Raw genomic sequence first — 25,229 nt, forward strand, 5'->3', positions numbered from 1 at the left:
TAGATATACTTTCTGAAATAACTGTTGATTTGCAGTCTACTACCACTCCTCATAAAATCCCTGTTAGAATGCTTCTAGTTACTTGCCGGGTCAAGTTGTTGGTCTTAGTCTCCTGAGCAAGAGTCACCATCTTTTTGAAATTCAGAACTGCTATTTGTAGCTCTTATCTTTTGATTCCAGAGATTGTCTTGAAGAAAACAATGGCCAAATTTCAATCTGTAGCAGTATGTCAGATATTTTTGTTTGATGATTATTTCTGGTGAACCTTTCATCATCTGAATTGTGAGAAACGTTGCAAAATTCTCCTAATAGAGGACATTTTCTTGAAAAAGCCATTCATTGAAGAATTGTTTTCAAATGGTTAAATTACCCAAACAGATGCATTTCTTTCCTTGGTTACAATAACAGTGGCATTTTACATGATTACAGAATTCAAATACACTAATGAACAGTAGCTTAAACTCATTTGTTTTATTATGGAAATGTGCAATGAACACACATTCATAACCAAAAGCATAACAGTAATTTTGTATAATAGCTGATTATATCACTATTTTCCTTTCATTATTTTTCTTTGAGTTTTTATTTTCCTTTCTAATACTGACATGATTCTAAATTCCTGCTAAAGTCCAGAAACAGTTATTTACTTCAGTCTTCCTGTTACTTCCTTGTACTTTATATAAGGCTGAGTAAAAGTCTTTGTGGAAACATAGCTGGATGTTGTAATATTTCCCTTATTTCATTTTTTTCCTACAATCAAAGTGTGTAGGGTGGGTTCTAAGTTTCAGCTGAAAAAAAGTAGACTTTTAACAGTTAACTTTGTCATTAAAACAACCTGAATTTCAGCTGTTGAAATTCAAATTTGGTTTGTTACTAAACTAAAACATGAAGGCAGAGCAGAAATGTTTTCAATTTCTTATAACAACTTTAAATAGATTTTAAAGGATTGTCACAGACTTTCTGTTACTCTGTGATTTTTTTCTTGTGAAACAGTGTTTTGTCCCTTCTTTTTTCTCATATGTATTTCTCTCTATACATGTTTTCGCTTAATTTTATCCCTTTAACTTTGCTCTCAAGTCTCTTTTTTTCTGTCAATCAATATAACGCCTGTCAAAATGCTTTTCCAAATACTTTAAATAAATTACTTATGTTTAATACTTGTATTTATTTTAAACTTTAGAACTCAGTTAACATTTCTTCCCTGACACTTTTAAACTCAACATTTACCTGCGTGTAGAAGTATTATGATATTTTTTCATTTATGCTATAGTATTAAAAGTATCAAAGAATAGAAGGCAATCACAGGCTACCTGACATTCCATGTAATTTTAAGCAACATAGTTGCCTGTTCATGTTTGCAGATAGAAGTGGAGATGGGCAGGCAGAATAACCTATGGTATAGTTTGCAAAGTCTTGCAGTGTTAATTGTGTATCTATCTTCCCTGTTTGATTCAGCACTTACTCAGAATTATACTGCTGGGTTTTTTTGTGTTTGGTATTTTGTGGTTGGGGCTTTCTGTTTGTTTGTTGCGGGTTTTTTTGTTTGCTTGTTGGTTTTTGTTTGTTTGGTTTTTGTTCTTTCTTTATGTAAAGTCATAATTTGCAGTAACAAGAGGCAAATAGAGAAGCCAGGAACTAACTTGATTTTGTGAGAATCCCTCTGAGAAGGGGGATTTCTGAGAATCCCAAGAGAAGAAGCTACTGTTGTAGGCTACAGTGTATGCTTCCATGGAACTGTAATGATGTAGCTGAATGCTGTGAGAGAAACTCTCTTATAATGTGGTTTTCAAGGCTACTGTTACTAAACTTGCTTGCTTGTCTGCTAACACGTGGGTTGAGATAGTACATAGAGTCACGGAGTGGTTTAGGTTGGAGGGGAACTTTGAAGATCATCGAGTCCACCCTCCTGCCATGGGCAGGGACACCTTTCACTAGATGAGGTTGCTCAAAGCCCCATCCAACCTGGCCCTGAACATCCACAACTTGGAACACAAAATTCTCCCTCTGAGTCAAGTACAATCAGATTCATAAACAGTACGACATGAAAGTTTCATTATTTTAACAGAAAACATGGTTCTCAAGTATTACTTTAAAATGTCCTAACAGCTCACTGCTGTGTTAAGATTTAAAAACAATTGCTTTAAATTACAGTTCTGACAAAACCAGAGCTGTGAGGTCAGTTTAATACTATAATTACCGTGTGTCTTTTGACTTTCTATCTCTCTGGAATGGGAAAGGATATCCCACATACTTGCAACTACAGTCATCTTACTCCGATGTGTTGTAATTCAAACTGACCTATGCATCTTGAGAATAGCAAATACCTATTTATTTGAGAATGAAATAAAAGGATAGACATAATCATGCGGACTGGAAGGTTTTCCACTTCTGCCTAGATTATGTGTATCCAGCTGCTCTAAGAAAAAGTGATGACACCTAAGTACTTGTTCTGTATCACTATTGAAATAAACAGTCATCAAGCATTTCTCCTACTTTGATCTGTGCCTGGTTTGGCTCTGCATAACATTTGGGTTAGCTACATACAGAATAAATAGTTCATCAATGGATTTTTTTTTAATGTTTAGATCTCATATACATAATATATATTTCAGTATCTTGATTTTGCTAAGACAAGTCTGATGAGGGAATTATAATGATGTTAATAAACAATAGTAGCTCTTAAAGTAGATACCATAGATTGTTTAAACATCTTTTCAAACCATTAAGTGTAGTACGTAGTTTTGAACAATACTATTAATTATTCTGTTAAATTATAAACCAATGAATTTCCCAGGTTAAAGTAAATGGATATATTCTCATGAGACTGGTAAAATAAATCGCAAGAATATTGAAGTGATCGTGAAGCAAATATAAGCCAGAAAATTTAGCATTACGGTTAAATTTAAAATTAAATAAAAAGGGAAGGAAAGAATTGATAGTTTGTCCATGTTAATTTAAACTACCTCAGTGCTAAAAAAGTCTTAATTAAAATTATGTAAGTAGTCCAAAATATGATAGTAAGTGAAAGTTAGGTATTAATGCCTAATGTAGTATTGCCACAAATTTTTATGGTTTTGTGGTACTATTTTTGTAGTTGTTTATTAATGAATTTTTTTGTTGTTGTTGTTGCTGTTTAGCTGGTAGATATAGTATAACTTTTGTCTACTGAAATGTATACTATTGTCTATATTTATTTTAGTAACTTAATATTAGAGAAAAATCTTCTTTTTCATAATCTGTGTGAAAATGTGTGTATCTGCATGTATGTCTGTTTATGCACGTGCATATATATGTAGATATATACACATCTAGACTTCGAGAGTACTTTTATTTTCATGTAATTTGTGAGTCTTCATGAATGTCTGTGTTGGAGAAGTAAAAGCAAGTGTATTTCCTCCAAAACAATATCCAGCAAAGATCATTTAAAACATTATAATTCTGGAATATGCCGTTAATGTCATTATAACTCTCCATATTATTAAACAAACTTCTGTTAAAGTACTGCAATTCAGAAATATTCTTGTAGTCTTCGATCATTTTCATGAATATATATATATAGAACTAAATTCTAGATACCAGTAAATGTTAATAATGTTGAACTAGGTTGCATTAACATTCCCATCATATCCATTACTAAAAATATCTGTGATTTCTACTAAAATATACCTTAACATTTTCTTTTGATTGCAGCTGAATGTGGAGCCTCCACGACAAATAATGAAGGAATCTTATTGTCCCCCAATTATCCTCTTAATTATGAAAACAACCATGAATGTATTTATAGCATCCACGTACAAGCAGGGAAAGGAATCAATATTTCTGCCAGAACATTTCACTTAGCCCAAGGAGATGTTCTTAAGGTATGTAATCACGTAACTTATTTGTTAGTACTACACTTGTAGTTCCTCATACAATTTAAGTTTATGTCTATGATAGTACAGTATCATGTAAGTTTATATTAAAGATTTCTTGGAAAATGTGTATCTATCTAAACCGGTTCCATTTCTAAAAAGCTAAAAATTAGGCACCTTGAGGTGTTTCCATAATCCGCTTCTTAAAACATATTTTTCTGACTATTTATGATCAACAAAGAGATTGAAACTGTAAACCAAGTGTTGCCTTTATGTGTATTTGTATTCTATTCTTACAGTTAAATATTTATCAGTTACATATTTTGTAAATTCTATTTTCTTCCTCAGTATCTTATAATTTGAGCTGTGATCTAAAGATAATAAATACTACAGCCAGAAGCTTAATTTAATACACTGTCTACATACTACATTTTGCGTATGAGTTTTATGCTTTAAATTACTCTTGTCTTGTGTGGTACATAACATCTCCTGCAAAATTATAATCACAGCAATTACATGTGAAGAGAATTTTTTGCATTAAATAAACAACAAAGGAAAAACAGGATACTAGAACCTTTCAGACTTTTATAGAGCAGTTTCACTCAATAAATTCAGTAACGTTTACTTTGATTTGTTCACAGATTTTATTACTGTATTCCCCAAAATACACATTTCCAGAGGCATATATTGCTTAGCCAACTACGTATTTAAAGCTGACAATGATCACGGTGGCTGTCTTTTAGCACTAAATGCAATAAGATATCCATAAAAGGGATTAAATGTCTAATTTTTAAAAATACTCAAATTAATTAAACTTGCCTCTCAGAAATCCAAGGAACAAGAGGTACTCTACCAATCATGTTTGATTTAAAAATGAAGTTTTTCTGCCATAGTGTGCCATGTAGTTATTAAAATGAGAAGGATTATGGAAAGATGTATTTCTAAGAAAAAACTATGATTCAGACTGTTAGAGTCCTCTGACTTTAGCCATCTGAGCATCAGGTTAGGATTTCTGTCATTAGTTGTCAGACATAAGCACTCCCAAAAAGGGATTACTTATACCTAAGGCATAAGCAGACCTAAGCAACCAATGTAAAATGAAATCAGGCAACAGGGGGAAAAAAAAAAGTTTTAAATAAAACCAGGCATTGCATTCTTCTTAAAGAGAAACATCCAGATTATATGTCTAAGTAGGTAATTTTAACAGTTTTGGAGTTTCTTAGTGAAGCAGAAGAATTACTGAAGTTATGGTAAGATCTTTAAATCAGCCAACATCAGCATCAGATTGAAACTCTGGTGTTACATTTGAACTTGAATCCTTGTCCACCCAAGTCGTTATCCTAATATTTCTGTCCACATTTTTTTATGCCCATTCAATGAAGGTATATGGCTGCATTTCCTCAAGACTTTTTAGATTGAAACCAGTCAAATCTATTATCTTAGTGTAAAAGTCATAGCACTGTAGGGAAGGAGCTAGTTATTATATAAACATAGATGAATATGAATAAAAGCAATTAAAACTTTTTTCTTCCTTAATCATTTTAATGCACATACAATTTTGAAAAGATCTGTGCACTTAAGATTTCTCAGTTGTCATTCCAGCCATATGCACTACAGATGTTTGACTAGAAAATGTTAGCTAAGAGGAATGCTAAATTAATCTAGATGGAGGGAGGCTACCACTCAGCTGTAAATGTCAGTGGCAGAAATATTTGCTGTGTTTTGTAGATGTGTGTATTAGATGGAAGTAGTATCAAGTAATTAGACTGTTTGTTATTCAATTCAGCAGTCTTGAATTATAATAATGAGCTGGAGTTCCTCCCACTCTGTTAAAAAAACCTACCAGAAGTAGTAGTTATTATGTTTATCACTTTTTTCATCTGACATTGTAGCAAGACAGAGGCACTCGACCTTTAATATTGTGGGAAAGAATGATATCAGGGGAACCCTTGCCTCATCCCTCAGATGACACTTTTACAAATTGTAGTGACACCATCAGACTCTTTATTCAGGTGTTTATTTGATAAAGGAGTTTTGTTTCAGAAAACAGAAAGCAGCAGTTACACATTCCATAACTTTCCTCATGGAACCAGTTCTGAAGTTGTTTGTTGATCCCTATTATCATTGGTTACTTCTCATCTCCAGGAGCTGAAAAACAATCAGTGGAAGATTTAGTATGTGGCCGACTTGGGAATATGCCTAGTATTTATCACTAACAGCTTCAAGATCAGGAAAGCAGTCTTAGTTCTTCACATTTTTTTTTTCCATATTCTTTTAGACTGATTTAAATTAATCCCAGTAAAATATCTTTGAATATAAGTTTGCAGGAACTTCATTTTATTTTTGTAGAACCATTAACTAAAATGAAAAAAGGGAAAATGCTGACTAAGTTGCCTATTTTGCTTACTGTGGAGAATGCACTTTCGGCTACAGGAGTAGGACACTAGGTTTATACTTTAAAGCATCAGTAATAGCAGTGTAAACATATCTAATATGCATCACTACTTTGTGAATGGATATAAACATGAATGCTTTGACAAAACTCTAAGAAATCTCTGAGGTAAGTAAAGAATAATGAAGTTTTCTGGTATGAAAAATGGCAGTGGAAAGAAGTTAAGTTAAAAAAAAGGTAAAAATCATCCAGTCTTACAGCAAACAGCTGAATGATATATTGTGAATACACAGGGTTTTGTTTTTTTTTTTTTTAACTATGAACTAGGGAAGGAATTCACTATTGGGAAACAAAAATACTTCTACAAAAGCTTCCAGAAAGGGCTTCCTTTCCCCGAATACAAGTAAAGCAACCTTGTAATATTTCATAGTTAAAGCTCAGGTTTTGAGCTAGAGACGTAACGGATGATGCATCTCTGTTCTTAATCATGATAGACGAAAATGTTGGCAAAGAAGTTAATCATGTACTTTTTGTTACTTTATCAGCTACTATTTTAGATTACTAGCGATATGTAGATAAAATTCTATTCAAAATCTGAATAGACTGAATATTCTACTAAACTTTTGATATATTGTGAAGTCATAAGGTCTGCTGCTTACCACATGAATTAACTGACCATGGATCAGATTTATACCTGACAAGCACTGTGATTGAAGCAATGAAACAGCGGAACTGAGAATACAGCATTAGAGGGAAACAGCATATTTAGCACAAATAAATCACCACCCTTACTGTTACTCCCCAGGCAGAGAAGGAGGAGTTCTCATTTATCAATTCTGAACTGGTATAGAAGAGAGGTTTCAGAACATGGAATTTGTTTTTCATTTGCTTCATTTAGTATGCAATTCTCTTTTTCTGTTTTTGACGTAACTACTCTGGCTACATACATTAATGTTATAGGTGGTTTTTTTATGGCTGGTTGTTTTTTATTGGAAACTATGAGAAATATGTCTCTCATTTTTGTTTGTGTAGGGCTTTAACCTGCTCTTGGTAGTCTCACATCTTGTATTAATAATCATGAAAGTTTCATGAATGCATATGAAGAATTTAAGATCTGTACAGTCACTATATGCCCATCCATTTAATATGAATCTTGGAAACAGAATGACAGCTGTCTCCTTCTTTGTAATTGTACTGATAACTGAGTTTGTGCTGTTTCCAGAATTCAACATTTTTAGAGTAAACTGCATATGTGGGAGGCAGGGGGAAAGAATAGATGGTTTCCAAAGTATGAGAACATTTCTATTTGCCTTTTTTCCTTGCTTTTATCTTCATCCACCAGTTTTGCTTGTAAACTTTGTAGTCTCTGATAGCTGTAAGCAAACCCTTTAGATTTGCATGGAAAGGAACAGAGTTGTCATTCTTTTATTTGCCTGAATAGCTCATTGTTAGTGGTGAACACAATTTGTGTTGAAATCAGTTGAATGTAGAAAGTACTCTTCTATGTCGAAGATATTTTAATATACTTTTCTAATTTACTGGGGGACAGGCATATTTTACTGAAATTGAAGTTTGAATATGATTGTTTATTTTCAGTAGATTTCAACAGAAATAAAAATGTACCTATGCATGGTACTAATAGTTTTCTGCCCATGTTAAAAACCAAACCACTGCCCCCCAAAAATCTGCAGGCAGATTCCATAAGTGAACCTAAAATAAAAGAGAAAAGAACTCCAAGTATGAAAAGAAAACAGCAGTTGTTTGTGGGGATTTTTTTTTCCTTTTGTAGTAGGTTGTGTGCTTGGCAGTATGTACAGAGAGTGCTGATGTGCCAGAGGAGATTGCACCTATGTGGAAAAAAAATGGATTTAAGAATTATTTTCTGTACTGTAACGAAGCAATCTTTTTCCTTCTGCTAAAACAATCAGTGCAGTAACAGGCAGGTAACAGTGTGTCACTAAACTGAATAGAACTGGCATTAAGAGTCATCTTCGCCTGTGTTTGGCTCAGCACTCTGCTCCTACAAAATATGGAGGGTTCAGTTTTACTGCCTCTGCTGACTCACCTGTGGGCCAGCTTTGAAAGGTGTGCACAGGATTCAGTTTTCAAAGGGTTTTGCACAGACTTTGAAGGGAGATGATGTTTGGGGCTTTCTGATAATTTGTTTCTTAATCTCCACACTTGCTATCATAATCCGTTTAGCAATATCATCCTGAAAACATAAGTGATAAATAGATAATAAATGTAGGGGACAAAAAAAAGCCCCAAACATATGGGCCCTTTTCTGTCTTTATATTAGTGCTTCTGTTTGCATGTGATATAAATGATACATTTGACAGGGTGTTGACAGCCTCAGCTCTGAGCTGCTGATTTTATGTTATTTCTTCTCTTTATAAAGGCACAGATCTTCATATCCATATGCCTTTTATGTTTCAATGGCAAATCTCAAATATAGTTTGATTAAAATGCACAAATTTAAGACATCCACTTTATGCTATTCCCTTGCTAAAATTTTACAGAGTTAAATATGTTAGTAAAAAAATTCCATTTTAAATTTCTTGATAATAGAGCCCCTCAAAAGCTTAGGAAGATTTCTTTATTCTCTGACTGTAAATGCAAATATAACTCCTCCTCCCCAAATTAAACATTACATCTCTCAGTTCAAATCATATTTATGTAAACAGTGTTCGCTATTAGCATCCTTCCCTATAACATTTCAAAATATCATTGTGATGTGAAGCCATTAATGCAATTTTTGTGCCTTTGCTCCTCTTTATGAATTAATCGTTTAGCAGATCAGGTCTTTAAATAGCTCATAAAGATGGAATTTTGTTTTCTGAATAGATTGTCACCGGCATATTCAAGCATTATACAGTCACAAATCGATTATCTTTGCATTAATGCTAGAGGATAACTTGAAGGAAAAAAGCATCCAACCAAATAATATTTTCATAATGATTATTCCTGGCCATACATTTAGCACCCAAGTGACATAAATCCAGATGTGCTGGCAAGGCCCAGAAGAAAGAATATTTCTATATTCAAAATAAGATAATGATGCTACCTTAATTCACATATCATCTTGTCTTCTGGATCAAATTGTGAAGCTGAATTAGTAACTCATTCAAAATATATAGCAAAACTCCCACCTATTTCAGGAAGGAAAAAAATGCTAGTTCTGCAAATCCCACAAGAGAATGTAGGCTGTTATCACTTTTTTTTGCAATTTAATCTGTATAGTTTAGATTACAACTAGAAATACGTATTTGGTGCCCATTAACTCGAAGCACAAAAGAGACAACGTGGCTTAAATTCAGTATCTGAAGGGGGCCTATAAGGATGCTGGGGAGGGACTCTTCCTTAGGGACTGTAGTGGTAGGACAAGGGGTAATGGCTTCAAACTGAAACAGGGGAAGTTTAGATTAGATATAAGGAAGAAGTTCTTTCCAGTGAGGGTGGTGAAGCACTGGAATGGGTTGCCCAGGGAGGTTGTGGATGCTCCATCCCTGGCGGTGTTCAAGGCCAGGTTGGACAGAGCCTTGGACCACATGGTTTAGTGCGAGGTGTCCCTGCCCATGGCAGGGGGTTTGGAACTAGGTGATCTTAAGGTCTTTTCCAACTCTAACTATTCTATGATTCTATGATTCTATGAAATTGAGAATTATACTACCAAACATACATTCATTGATTGTCCTAAGGGAGAACCAACTGTCTCAAGGAAAGGGGTATATATTACTTTGAATATTTGAAGGTCAGCAACCAAAAAAAAAATAAATTTAGTTTCATGTTCACATGAATCACATCCCTCCCTCGACCAAATGCAGTTCTCCTACTCAAAGAATCATAGAGTTTCTGAAGTGTTAGGGTTCTTCAAATAAATTTTGTTCCTTCATAAAAATGATAGAGGCTTAGGAGTATAATACAGAGGGACAGCTAGTTAGCCTATAAAGTAGAATTAGTGTCAAGTCTGGAGAGATGTCAGTATGTCAGTGTGAAAAGTTTAATATAGTAGGACAGTTAACAAAACTGGCAATAAAGTATTTGTGGGGAAATTCTAACATGAAGAGAATTTGTATCATGAAGTCCTGGTGAGACATTGCGAATAATTGGTATAACTTATAATAGCTTTCTTTGGTTATTTATTACTGATGCACACATGGCAGAAAATGGATTACTCTTATGTAGTGTTTAAAAATAAAATAAATCTGAATCCTTGGGTGTTATTAGTTATAAGTAGCTTGGAGAGATCAGGAGAAAGAGCATCATATTCAAGCTGGGTTTTCTTTGAGTCTGTCATGAGGTTAGCAGTAATACCAAAGGAATGGACATTTTCCTTTCAGTTACTGAAACTAAACTACATCCATTTTAGAACTAATTTTCTGTTGGCTTTTTTTTTCTGACTTGATTACTGATCTCAATGTAGTTTTAAAGAAGTTTTACGTAAAATTAAGAAATCAATTTTAATACTATTATATATATTTTAAAATTCATTTTTAGTTACTAATCATTACTAGCACTTTTTTTTTTCCTTTAATTTCTTTTTATTTTACTCCATACATGCCATTTAAATGTGAAATTTGCTTGGAATTTATTTGCTATTTTCCTTAAAAGCAAGAAATGATGTCATTTTCTGTGCTTCTTAAGCTGCTGTGCAGTTAACTCATTAGAGAGGGCTAGAAATGGCTGATTTTTTTCATTTCAACCTATGATTAAATGTAAATCTAAAGTTATTACATGAGACATGAAGATTTCTGCAAAATAGATTTTATGTGTGTAAGTCATTCTCACAGATGGGGTATGGGCATCATAATATTTCACATTTAATTTGTGGCCTTACTGCTATTGGTGGTGTGTTTGTTTTGATTTCGTTGTGGCATGGATTCCTGTTTACAGATGCAAGCTTTAATTACATTTCATGTTAATACAATTAGATCTTATGCAGAACTGGAGACAATACTTTTTTTTTTTTTTTTTCAACTGAAGTATTAGAATTTCCGTATATTGCATTTTGAAAGTAGTTCAGAGGTCAATTTACTGGTTTACAAGCGAAATTTTTCATAAAACCCATTTATTGATGTTTAGTTATTATACAAGTCACTAAATAAATCCTATAGGACATACTGGTTGGCTTAACAATTACTGTTAACTTATAGTTTAATTGTTTTTAGGAATTGCAGTAATGCAGCAACCTGTGATGCTTTAAAGCAACCAAGTTTTTCAGGAAATTTGCAGAGAATTATTAAAAGGTCACTTAATATATTTAGTAGTCTGATGGAAGTTTCTGTTTCCCATACAGTAAGGAACAACTCCTGAAGAAAAATAAATAATAAAAGTGCTATATTACAATTTACATATAGATTGCATTACTCTTTCAACTTACAGAAGCAGTTTTCAGTTTTATTTTATTTCCTAGTTTCCTTTAACTTTACAGTTAAATTTCAAACCTCTCTTCACATAGGAAAAAATTCACAGGTTTACTTAACAAGCCAAAGTTGGGAAGATGTGAGCTTTTTTATTATGTCACCTCAGTGACTTGAGGCAGACATAGCTACACAAAATAGGTGTTTGCTAATAGGTTGTGACCAGCATTACAATACCGACAGTGAAAGAGAAAACAGGGAGGCTTAAAAACTCTGAGCTGATATGGCACCTCTTCCCATTTCTATTGTTAGGGGAAAAAAAAAAAGGGGGGGAACAGACATATTTTAAATTGCATTTGAAAAATCACCACAATTAAGTTAATTTAACTCAAGAAAGGCAAACAGCATATCCAGATAGTACTTTGGATTGACTGGCAATAGAGCTTCTTGGCAAAGCTGTCCTCCCTCTGGATGGAGATGTACAGAATTATTTTGTAAATCAAATATATCATTGTTTTAATCCAAAACTATAAAACTCACATTTATTTTACAGATCTATGATGGCAAAGACAACACTGCTCACCTGCTGGGTGCATATACTGGGGCATCATTAAGAGGCCTGACGCTAAGTAGTACTTCAAATCATTTGTGGTTGGAATTTAACTCAGACCTGGAAGGCACTGATGAAGGTTTTCAGCTTGTGTATACCAGTGAGTATTTGTGAAAACAGTTGTAATAGATTTTTGATTTTGAAGGAATGAAAATTCTTTGCTCATAAAATGAAAATGCAGTCAAAAACAATGATTAAATCAACAGCAAATCACTAATCAAAATACAGTTTCATAATTGAACCTCAAATCAATACACATAGCATAAAAAGCGTTTGCTTTGATGGTACTTCGAGTAGTTTGATACTTAAACCACTGTGCTTTTTATTTTGAAGTTTTCTGCAGTCTTGGAAAGGATAATAAAAAATAATATAATTTTCAGTTAGTTGTACTACTGCATAAAAATATCTAAGCATGCAAGTAGTTTTAGATGTGTAACTAAACCGCATGTTTTCATAAAGATAATTCATAAGTAAAAGACATTCTCCATCTTAAGACTTAAGATTTACGTCTGATACATAAATTAACTCCATCCCAGCCAGACTCTGTATACTCCATTTCCTTTACACTCTCCCTTCAGATTTATTTGCATGGATAAGATCCCCCTGAGCCTTTTCTTCTCCAGGTTGAACAGTCCCAGCTCTATCAGCCTTTACCCATAGGAGAGATGCTTCCATGCCTTGATCATCTTAGCGGCCCTTCACTGGACTCTCTTCATTAATCCACATCTCTCTTGTACGGGGAACCCAGAACTGGACACCATACCCCAGATGTGGTGCTTAAAGTGGAGGGGAAGGATCACCTCTGTCAGGCTGCTGGCAACATGCTTCCTAATGCAGCCCAGGATACTATTAGCCTTCTTTGCTGTAAGGGCACATTGCTGATTCGTATTCAGCTTGGAATCTACTGGGGACTCCTAAGTCCTGTTCTGCAAAGTTGCCTTCAAGCTGGGCAGCCCCCAACATATTCTGGTGATAGAGTGTTCCTCTCCAGGTACAAGATTTTGCAGTTCTCTTTGTTGAACTTCCTGAGGTTCATAGCTGGCCCATTTATCCAGCCTGTTGAGGTCACTTTGGATGAGCATGACCATCTGGAGTACTGCCACTCCTTCCAGTTTGGTGTTATCAGCAAACCTGGTTGAGGGTACACCCTGCCCCATCATCCAGATCGTTAATGAGGATGTTGAAAGATTGGACCCAGTATTGACTCCTAGGATATGCTGCTAGTTACTGGCCTCCACGTATGTCACTGATCATCATTCATTGGCCATCTTCCATTTTGGGAAATACAGCTAATATTTGTTTTCCATAGATGTAGGCAATGAAATGTTCCAGAAGTACCATGGGTTTGCCCTAATGCTTTTAAGCAGTAAACAAAATCCCCACAAGCTGTAATGAAACAGTTTGTGTCTTCAGGGACATATTGTGAGTATTTCTACTCTCTCAGCTGTCTAAAATAGCTAGCTATTGCCATTCCATATCCCCCTCACCATGCCCCTTGCTACCAGGTGCTTCTCTAGAATGATACAGTTTTCTGTTTGGTTCTGTATCCAGAACTGCCAGCATTGTGTAGTTAGCTGAAATACAACTAGGACAGCAAAAATGCTGCTAGCACCAATGGTTAGGCAATGAAGTTACATGTTCACACTCAAGAGGGAAGTGATCAGTTAAAAAGACTAGTTGGTTCTGTGTCTATAAGCAGGCCATCCAGAGATGATGACATCTTGGGGATCAAGGCACATTTTAACTTCTTTTTCACACAGTGTGGTCAACAGTTTTCTTAGATGACAGAAAATTCTAACTGGTCAATAAATATCCAGAATGGCAATATCAAAAAAGTTTCTTCATACAACAAAAGTTTTGTCTCACATAAGGCTGTTTTAGAGGTTCTGCACTGCATTCTGTACTGGGAAACAATAGCTTAGCTAGCAGTGAGAAATGTTCATCTCAGAGCTTGTGTAGGCTCTTCAGGGGGGTGAACCATTTTGAGTCTGACATTAAGTGAGCTGAAGGAAGAACTGGGAAGATAGAGCATTTGATATTGTTTTTCCTTATGTGAGCAAACAGCCTTATTCAACATGAAGCATTTTGTCTGTAAAATAAAGTAACGAACATTTTGTCAATCAATAGTAATGGCTCAGTACCTGAGGAGAGATTGTGAAGGGCTACCAACTGTTGACCAGATGGTCAAATACTGCGTAAATGACTTCACTGAACAATGCAGACATGAAAAACCCTTCATTTGCTCCCATGTCACCTACATGCAGGAATATCAATCTGACAAAAAGTACCTTTTTAACCTACAAACTCTTTGAGATGCATGAAATTTATAAAATGCATTTAGTTTAGAACACAGTGAGATTTTGAGCTGCTTCTCAGTCAATAACAGAAAACCTTATTTGGAATAGAAAATCTTTCTTCTGAATTACATTTTATGTTTCTCTAAATGCTAATATGCTTCGCTGTTTCTGTATAATGCGTAAGTCATTTTGTTTCCTTCTTGATCCACATCTCTTAATTCTACAAAATGTCCGAATTGTTTGGCTTGAATTCTCTATATCACCATTATAATTTCTTCCTGTATGTAGTTTCTAAATTTACAAACTACTGAACACAGGATTAGGGTAAAGACTGATGAATATAGCAGTATTTCTTTGGTGCCATAGGTAGTATTGTACCATTGATGTTACTGTGCACAGTAACAAATCTACTGTGCAGTTTTGTTTGTGAACCTTCAAATATCTATTCGCAAATGAGATTGTCCTCAAAGTAAATGGACAGTTACTTTAACTGCCATTTTATAACTTATCACATAATTTTAGAACTCATTGATAATGATAATAGATTTCCTTCTCAGTCTTTGATTGGACTTGGGGAAGAATGATATTATGACACAGTTTGTTTGTATGCTCTGAGGGGTATAGGCAGTTATCCTACTTGGACTGTTAAAACCAGAGAAGAAACCTTAAATATGTTGTTACATGAAGTCTGAAAATGTTTGCTTTCCACTGGAAAACAGAAAATCTTCATTTCATTAATGTATTTGTCAGTTTGATTTTGTAACTATAATGTTTTATTCCTACACAGGTTTTGAGCTTTCACATTGTGAGGACCCTGGTGTGCCACAGTTTGGATATAAAATCAGTGACCAAGGTCATTTTGCAGGAAGCACTATAATTTATGGATGCAATCCAGGATACACACTCCATGGAAGTAGCCTTCTAAAGTGTATGACTGGGGAAAGAAGGGCATGGGACTATCCTCTGCCTTCATGCATTGGTATTAGAATTTTATTTTTACTTAAACTATTATATGGATGTAAGAAAGAAAAAAAATTGTAAGGATTGTTAGATTTATGTGGAATATGATCTCTGTGTATACAGATCTGTTTACACAAAGATTTACAAATTTCTGCATAGATCTCATTCAAGTCCGTGTGAGTGCTGTTGCTTTTTTCAGTTTAAAAAAAACAGTAATTATTAAACATTCATGTAGAGCAAAATTCCTAATACATAAAAATCTAATTATAGTCAGCAAATAGTCAACATAAAAATACAGCTAAATACAAAAGCAAGAACCATAGGTATCTTATGAGGCATTGTAAAACTTAATTTTTTTTCCTTATTGTATCTAAATATCTTTAAGCTACAAAACTTTTCAGATATTTACATATAAATACTATAAAACAAACTAAAAGAAAAACTTAAATATACAAAGAGATATAGAGGGTTTGGGGTTTTTTTTTCCACTTGGCTTCTGTTATGTTGCTGCAATGAATAACAATATTATATGCTTTATTGCAATATTAAAATAAAGTTGTGCAGGTACCTAGAGGGTCAATTTCTTCTGCAGGAGAGCAAAAAGAAGACAAGACTTAAATATTTTTTTAAGCACCTTTTAAACGCCTGGAAGTGTTCAGGGCCAGGTTGGATGGGGCTTTGAGCAACCTGCTCTAGTGGAAGGTGTCCCTGCGATGGCAGGGGGTTTGGAACTATATGATCTTTAAGATTCCTTCCAACCCAAACCATCCTATGATTCTAGTAATTTTCTTCCTTTTTCATCTCCTTTTAGGGGAAATAAAGGACAAGAGGTAACAGCCTCAAGCTGCGCCAGGGGAGATTTAGACTGAATATTAGGAAAAATTGCTTTACTGAAAGGGTGCTCAGACATCGGAACAGGTTGCCCAGGGAAGTGGTGGAATCACTGACCCTGGAAGTTTTCAAAACGAGTGTAGATGAGGACATGGTTTCGTGGTGCACGTGGTAGTCCTGGGATAAAGGTTGGACTTGATGATAGTAAAGGTCTTTTCCAACCTTGTTGATTCTATACTATAAAAGTGGTATTGAGTAGGAGAAACAAGGAGTGAATTGCAGTTTGTATCTAGATTTAGGTTTGTCAGAAAACGATGTACTTTGACATATCTTTATCAAGAAATAAAGTCAATTTAGGAAAAATATGCAACAAATAAGGAATGAATAGCTCTCTTAGGATGATAATTAAGGAATAAGTGCTTTTGTGATAAGCCTTAACTAATTTCTACATCATTTAGGACATATGAAACCAAAGAATTAAGAGGAAAGTATGGTGCAAGAACACGCAAGTAGCAAATAGATGTACAAAGAACACATGATGGAAGTTGAAAGAAAAAGATCAATAAAATGTGAAGGTGCCAGAAGGTTGAAATTAAAGTTTGAACAACAAATTACATCTTCAGTTCCTTTATAAGCATTAAAAATCATAGTATGTATCACTGAAGTAACATATATATATAGATGAGTTCTTGCTTTGTTTTAAAAGAGACCAAGGTAAATATGTCTTTAAGTTATCCCTCCATTTTTTTAATTGGTTATCTAGTTTATGTACTGTGTACTATTCACACTAACTGTGAGATTCAACCTTCTTGTATTCTACACAAATATGCAAAACCTTATATAGTTCAAATCTAGAAGGTCTACTGGAAGCGGGGGTCACTAGAATAATTCACACATGGGAGATTAATGCTCTCGTCATGTGTCCCCTAAATGAGAGAGGCTGTTTGGAGGAAGGTCCCTGGATTTGATTATTCAGCAGTCCCTCTCCAGAACAGATGCATACAGCTCAGAAGTTACAGGTTGGCAACCTTAGAATTAGGTCAATAGACTGAAATCCAGACCTGAATCTAGTTACAAGTGATAATATGCTGCATATACTTTAAGGTTTTATATTCTTTTCCGTTTCAATACTGGTAAACCATCCAACTCAAATCACCATCTTCCAAAAAAATGACACAAATTAAGCACCTGGGTTTCGCAATGCCACCAGACTTTTTGTGAAAACTATGTTATAATTATTCCAAAATGTTCTGTATAGGTGAATGTATTTAGAATGTGACTCAGTCTGTTCTGTAAACTTCTTGAGTTTGAAATTAATCTTATTCAAAAAATACCTATTAGTATGCTATTCACAGGGTGATTACTTATCCATCCAGTTCAGAATACCATGTATTTATATGTATTGCTCTTAATTAAGCAAACAAAAATACATATATGGCATTATCTTAGAATTTATTTTCTTTATATGAATTGGGTATTTCTCCATAGGCAAGTAGTAAAACATATTACTTGTATCCAGAGAAGAGTTAAGCAGCTGTAAAGCTGTTGTCCGAATCAACAGTAGTATGCATTCCAACCTGAGGATTGCATAGGTTTGGCTAAATAGATTTTAAAAGAATGAAGTTAAAACAAATGAGGTTTTTGTATAGACAAGCTTTAGAAATCAAAAGAGGTTTGAATGCCAGTTGTAAATAATGACCCAGAATTCCACATAGTTTTTCATGTTAATTAAGGATCATACTTTTGAAGGGATGTCGTATGAACAGTATAAAGTGTCTTAGATGTCTGTTCATATCTTCTTGGGCTGAAAAATATGTAGGAAGAGATTAATGATGTCTTAGTAATGATACGACGTGGAGAAATTGTGTGGAAGAAATCTGGGAAGCAAAAGGGCAATTAAGAAATGCACAAGACCAGTAAGAAAAAGCATGCTGAAATTAGCAATGTTTCTCAAAGAAAACAGCAAAATTGCATCACAGTGGTTTTTGTACAGAACTGAAGCCTCTTTTAGATACCCCTTCAATATGTCCAAACAAAGGCCTAAGTCTGAATATCTCTCACTCATCTGTGATCAAAATAGTCAGTTTTGAAACTTTAAGTTCGTTAATGATTAAATAGCAGGAGATGGAGATAAATCAGCAGTAAAACTATTTAACATTTCTGGTTTATAGTAGTCTTTTCAACATTCAATTTTAGTTATAATCAGATAGAAACTAAGCTTCTTTGCTATGAAAGAAAATGAAAAAAACCCAAACCATAAAAATTGCTTTTGCAACACTGATGCCCTTTATTTCCAAAGTACTTGTTTATAAGTCAGGTAGATGTATGCACTTTTGTGCTTACAAGAACTTGGTCTCAGCCCACAACAAGATATTTTAGGGTCAGATCATTCAAGCAAACTCTGAGAATATGTGAAAGCAAGCTATATTTTACATGAAACATTTTAGATTGGCATACTTAAGAGCAACATAAGTCAACAGACACTTTAATTTGCTGCTACTATCAGGAATTGACTTAAAATTGCTACTGTTCTTGTTTTAGTATCATTTTATAGAAAAATGTGACATTGATAAGACAACAGCAGAACTTTTTTCAAGCAGTTATGGTAATCAGAAATCTTAAACAGGTAGTAAATGTTACAATACAACATACTATTCATGGAATTTGCAGCAAGAAATGTAGTATAATACGTATTTCCTTTAACTTGACATCCTTAGAAGAATCTTTAGCATTGACACTTGGAGAAAAGACTAAGATTCTTAATTAGGATTGCCTTCATAGTAAGCAGTCTGGAGATGAAAGATAAAAAAGGGCTTTGTTCTGTTACTCCTGACTGCAACCTGAGAGGATGCTTGTCCTGGGTTCAGCAGTAGCAGCCATTTTTTCTCCTTCTTAGTAGCTGGTACAGTGCTGTGTTTTTTGACTTTCAGCCTGGGAACAACGCTGATAACACCGATGTTTTTAGATGTTGCTAAGTAATGTTTACTCCGATCAAGGACTTTTCAGTCTCATGCTTTGCCAGTTAGGAGAGGCATGGAAAGCCAGGAGGAAGCAGAGACAGGACACCTGACCCAAACTAGCCAAAGGGGTATTCCATACCACAGCACGTCATGCCCAGTATATAAACTAGGGAGGGTTACCTGGAAGGCCCAGATCACTGCTCGTGCCGGCTGGATATCGGTCGGAGGGTGATGAGCAAATGTATTTTCTCCCCTTGTTATTTCCCTTATCATTATTATCATTGGTGGTAGCAGTAGTGGTTTTGTATTATACCTTAGTTACTGGACTACGTTCATCTCAACCCGTGGGAGTTACATTCTTTCGATTCTCCTCCCCAAACCTCCAGGAGCAGGGGGAGGAAGAAGGGGGGGAGTGAGCAAGCGGCTGCGTGGTTCTGAGTTGCCGGCTGGGCTTAAGCCATGACAATGCTGATTTCTGAGAAGTCACCACTTGCACAGTTGATTTAGCAACTAGCAAAACTGGGGAGCTGGAACCTTGCTGGAGAGGCAGAAATAAGCCACTGGGGAGAGAGAAGGGGAACCTTTAAAAATCATAACAAAAGCAAACAGGTTACACTCTGTGAAAATTAGAAATTTTAAGCTTGTAGGTGTTCAGTGGTTCTGGATGAAATGTAATTAATTTTACATGTCATCCAGCTTGTGGGTAATTTTTTCATTCCAATTTACTCTATTTACATCCTTACTCTGCTGGAAGAAAAATAAACTGTGCTATCTTCAGAATTGAATAATTTGGTTTTTTTTTTTTTTTTTTTTTTTAAAGAGTAGGAATTAACAGATTGGCAAAGTGCTTAAAAAAGGTATGAAAGGCCACTTGTCTCTGCAGATTTAGTATGTCAGAAAATCCATCAAGAGTAGCATTTCAATTATATTTTATCACAGAACTTACAGATCATAAGGTAATAAATCTCAACTGAATATTTCGATGATGTTGAATCAGAATAAAACTACATTTTAACTATACTGAGAGATCTAATCAAAGCATTATTTTGGCTTTGCACTTCACAAGAGAAAAATCATTACAGTGACTTTAAAAGGAAGGAAAGCATAATAAGAAGGCTTCAAAGGTTCCAGGGATCTCACATTTAAAAAAAGAAAACAATAGGGTTCCTTTCCCAAACCACTTCAAGTTCTTATATGTGGGCTTACAATCTTAGGGCATACAGTCAGTTTAGTTGTGTTATTTCTTCAAGCAAGAGAGTAGATGTACAAATTGGTTGCTCAGATGATTAGCTGGAAGACCATCTGTAATGAATTAAAAGTAACACATTATGTAATATTGGTTTTTTTTATTAGCTGAATGTGGAGGCCGTTTTAAAGGAGAATCATCAGGAAGAATCTTATCTCCTGGCTATCCTTTTCCCTATGACAACAACCTGCATTGCATGTGGGTGATTGAAGTAGACCCAGGAAATATTGTCAGGTACTGAAACAAATCTTACAATTATAACAAATCTTTTTTGATTATATGATAACCAAGTCTTACCTGTACAGTAGAGAAAAAAGGGGTTTAGGATTTCAAATTTAAGATACAGCTAACAGCCAGTATTTCGGCATTCTTAGTTTGAATATGTAGGTTTGTGCTGAAACTCTGTTTTTCAATAAACATTGCCTGATGAAGCTCACGCTTTAAAAATTGGATATAATTTGTTAAATGCTGATGAATTTTAAACCAGTGCAAACATATATACCAACTGGAACTGTTAACTGGAAATCTGATATAAAAACTATCTAATACAAATGCCATTTTAATGCCAAAATTATAAGATTAAGTATGTAGAAAGTGTTGGAGTCAGCAGAACCGTTTTTTTTAAAACCTGGCATTTCAGTAGTTCTTTTTAGTTAGACACTTCTTCATATTGTATCGCTAATTACATGAATTTACAGTTCAATTTGGTTTTTTTCTACAAGTGATGCATAATAATTGTCTTAAGAAAATTATTTTCTGAAAAGTTTGTGTGGATACTTACAGATTATTTGGCTAAATTAACATATTATTTCATGGTAGAAAAATTAAAATATTTTAGGTTTTTTTTTTTTTTCTTTCTTCAAATATTTTTATGTATCAGACTTTTATGCATCAAAGGTAAAGATGTGAAACATTATCGAAAATCACCCTTGGAAATCAAACTTTGTTTGCTTTTTTGGTTTAGTTTTGTTGCTACTGGTATGTTGTTGAATAATATGAAAGCTAACAATAAAATCATGGTATCCTTTCAGCCTTCAGTTTCTTGCTTTTGATACCGAGGCGTCCCATGACATTCTACGAGTTTGGGATGGTCCATCTGAGAATGAAATGTTACTCAAAGAAATTAGTGGATCCCTTGTTCCTGAAGGCATTCACAGTACACTCAACATAGTAACTATCCAGTTTGACACAGATTTTTATATCAGCAAATCTGGATTTGCCATACAGTTTTCAAGTAAGTTTATAATTTATTTTTTCTTTTTTTTTAATAAATTACTTCACTCATGGATAGTGCTGGGAACAACTGAAATCAGTGATATTTCTGACCTTATTAGGGAAAGAATTGGCCCAGATACAGATTTGTTGTATCTTAAAAAGACCTGCCATGTCCTTTGCTTGTTTGGTGGTGCTTCAAGGACAGCTGGGACAGTGCCAGAATGCTGATAATTATGACTAGTGTTTTTCACAAATCATAGATTAATTTGTGTTGGAAGGGATCTTCAAAGGTCATCTAGTCCAACCCCCCTGCAATGAGCAGGGACATCTTGAACTAGATCACGTTGCTCAAAACCACATTCAGCCTGGCAGTAGAGATGGAGGCATGTTAAAGGCTCCATCCTTTTCTAATCAGTAAGAGTTGCTGGTTTTGGAGACATGTGCAGAGTTTTAATTCCTGCTGAACTTGCATAGGATGAAATGGGAAATAGCATTACAGGAACAGCAGCGTCGTTCTCCCTTTTGCCATCTAGCTCTATTTCATCTTACTACAGGCAGCGTGATGACATATCTAAACAGTTACTTAACTGTTGTAAATGCCTTTAGACATTTTTAGTGCCGAAACAGAAGAAATCATTGAGCGAAGCCCATTTTGCCTTTTTTTTGTTTTTATATATGTATTTTTTAGGATGAGCAAGATCTGTTCTAGTATCATCATTTTGTTCAGCAGTAGCTGAATGAAGTTTCTAACTTGGGTTGACAGAGAGACTCTTAATAAGATTTACCTTGTGCTTCCTGTGCTTGGCAGTTGTATTAGCCTTTGTTTTCCCCTACCCTCATTCTTTCTATGTGTATGACAGATACACACGTGCAGATAGTAATTTGAAGGAAGAATGATGTGAATTAGAGGACAAAGTGAATGATACTTCATTAGTAGTGAAAGATTGCCTCTGCTCCATCTGATGGTTTTTGAAGCCATGAGTAGAGTTCTTAATTCCTTGGCTCCAAGATATTTTTTACCACCTTTCCCCCTTCCACAGCTTGTTTGGGAGACTCTCATGTACCTTCTTTCCAGCCTCAGACATGCTCCTTTATTTAATGTTGAGGCCGAAAAGGGAATGGGGAGAACATTATGCACTGAAACTTCCTCAGGTGGTCGTTTAGGGTGAGTAGAAAGAGATTGATGCAGACTAAGAATGGAGTTGCAAGGAAAAATGGATGGGACATGGGAGTAAAGCCATAAAACACATACTGGTGTACTTAAAGTGCATTGCCTGGAAAGAGGTTTTAGAGTTTCCTCTGAATGGAGAGGTATTTTATTTGATTTTCCATGCTCTTGCAGTCTGCTGAAATATAATGATGGCGGTTTAAAGGATCCATGAAGTGTTACTGTATCAGCATTTCTCTTAGTCCAGGTTCACAAAATCACAGTCCAGTACTTGTTGTTGCACCATTTTGGTACATATTCCTTATTAGAACAGCAGAGATTTTTCTTTTTTTTTTCCAAGTTATTTTAAAAATAATGTATAAATAGCTACACAACCAGAATGACACTGTTGCTTTATGGACAGACTATTTTACTAACCGGGAAAGAAATATACTTGAGGACATGGAGGAAAGAGAAAGATAATTCTATGCAATGTTTTTTCAAGCTTTTATATACTTTCTTTGAGTATATAATGTAGTCTGAGCAAAACAGATGGCATCTGTGTACTTTAGCTACAGTGTAATTAACAATCAGAAAGCTTACACAGGGGAGGTGTCTGTTTTTACTTTCCTCTTGCCATTTCACAAAATTGGGTGTGAGTGTTTAACTGGATTATTGGTCCTTTTACCTCAAGAGGAATGTTATTCAATGGCAAGATATTTGATGTTCAAATCTTTTTAAGACCTTGAATGCTTATTTTTTTATTATTATTTTCTTAATTTTTAAAATAAAAATCTTTTTCTAAAAAGTGAATTAACCATCTTGTTCTTTACAGTTTTTGATCTCATTTCATCAACTGTTCATACACAATTCTGCATATGTCATTTAATTAATGAGTGGGAGTGTTCACCATTGATAATGTAGTATCATTTGAATTTGACTACATTACAAATCATCCAGTACAGAAAATTGGTTTGTATCTGGTAACATAAATTCCAGGTGAGATAGCACCCTTCACCAAATTAAAAAGGGGAGGGGGGGGTGCGGAGCGGGGAAACCCTAGTGAAGCTAAAATGGGTTCTTGTTATCTTCCATATTTTTAACATTCATAATCTCTTCAGTAAGAATTAATATGAAGGAAACTATTTTATGCTAAATTTCTAAGGAATATGGCAGACTTTTTTTTATGGTTGACAAAGATTAATTTTCAAAGTTAGTACAATCGTGCATTACTCTGAAAGGGAGAAGAGAACGTGATGGATTTGGGATGGATTTGGATGTATTTTGGAACATGTCTAAATGGAATGAACAGATTGAATAATACAGCTAGAGAACAGGTGCCAGAGGTCTTTCCTTAAATTAGCAGAAGAATGAAAGGTTGACAGCAGGCCACAAGCAACATGCAAACAGGAAGCCCCTGTTACAACATATTTACTCTGAACTGTCAGAGACAGAGCATGAAAAGTCCAATACGTACTGAAAAAACACCAATGAAATTAGCAGTACCTTCATTTGGTCAGTAAATTCTGCACAAAATAGAAAAATAGAACTTCAAGAAAAGTGAAGGAGAAAGAGAAGGAAATAAGTGTGTATTTGCCAGAGACATGAGCTATATACCTCAGGATCAGACGGAAGTATGAAGTATAATGAAACATTTTCTTCAGCTGCCATTGCTTCATGTCACCAAGTAGTAGTTGAGAGAGGAAGACAGAGAAAGAGAAATGAAAGAAGTTGAATGAGAACACTGAAGTGCAAAAAATTGGGTGATAGTAATCTTGCATGCTTAAAATAATCTTTTTAGTCCCTTTAATATGCGTGAAGTGTGTAATATCATATCGTAATGAAGTTCATGAGATTATTTCCATAGCTTTCAGGGGCCTTTGAATCTGGCGTTGCAAGGAAGATTCCTCTCTGCTAGCTTTAACAGTTCAGGTGCCATTTATCATTTTTTCAGAAAGGATCTGTATTCATCTTTCATAGACCATTATTTCACCATTAATGGCTGCACTACTGAGTCACTCAGCATTACAGACTGCATTCTGCTCATGCCTAAATGTGCAGTCACGTTTCTGGCTCATTAAACAGCACACAGTATAGGGCATTTCTGGAGCATTATAAGGCAGCCTGTGCAGAACTAACTTGTAAGCATGTTTTGAGTATTTGGGTTAGTTGGGGTTTTTTTTGGTTGGGGTTTTTTGATTTTTTTTTTTTTTTTTGATAAACATGTGTTCTAACAGTATTTTATATCATATAACAGCAATTTTTTTATATAACAGGATATGCCTTAAAATGCTTGGATTTTAATTTACTGTCAAACTACAGCTTCCTCTCCTTATTTTAAGACTGGGTGAATAGTCCTT

The 25,229-nt window shown here is 34.7% G+C and overlaps 1 protein-coding gene across 1 annotated transcript in view; it reads left to right on the forward strand.

Moving 5' to 3' along the window:
- CSMD3 (CUB and Sushi multiple domains 3) overlaps positions 1-25,229 on the forward strand; it is a 609,188-nt gene that overhangs the window by 389,260 nt on the left and 194,699 nt on the right. The window contains 5 exon segments of the mRNA XM_030493685.1: positions 3,691-3,860; positions 12,157-12,313; positions 15,298-15,489; positions 20,615-20,741; positions 21,539-21,741. Coding sequence (XP_030349545.1) covers positions 3,691-3,860; positions 12,157-12,313; positions 15,298-15,489; positions 20,615-20,741; positions 21,539-21,741 — 849 coding nt within the window.

This window comes from Strigops habroptila, chromosome 1 (assembly GCF_004027225.2).
Source record: "Strigops habroptila isolate Jane chromosome 1, bStrHab1.2.pri, whole genome shotgun sequence".
In the NCBI taxonomy this organism is placed as follows: domain Eukaryota; kingdom Metazoa; phylum Chordata; class Aves; order Psittaciformes; family Psittacidae; genus Strigops; species Strigops habroptila.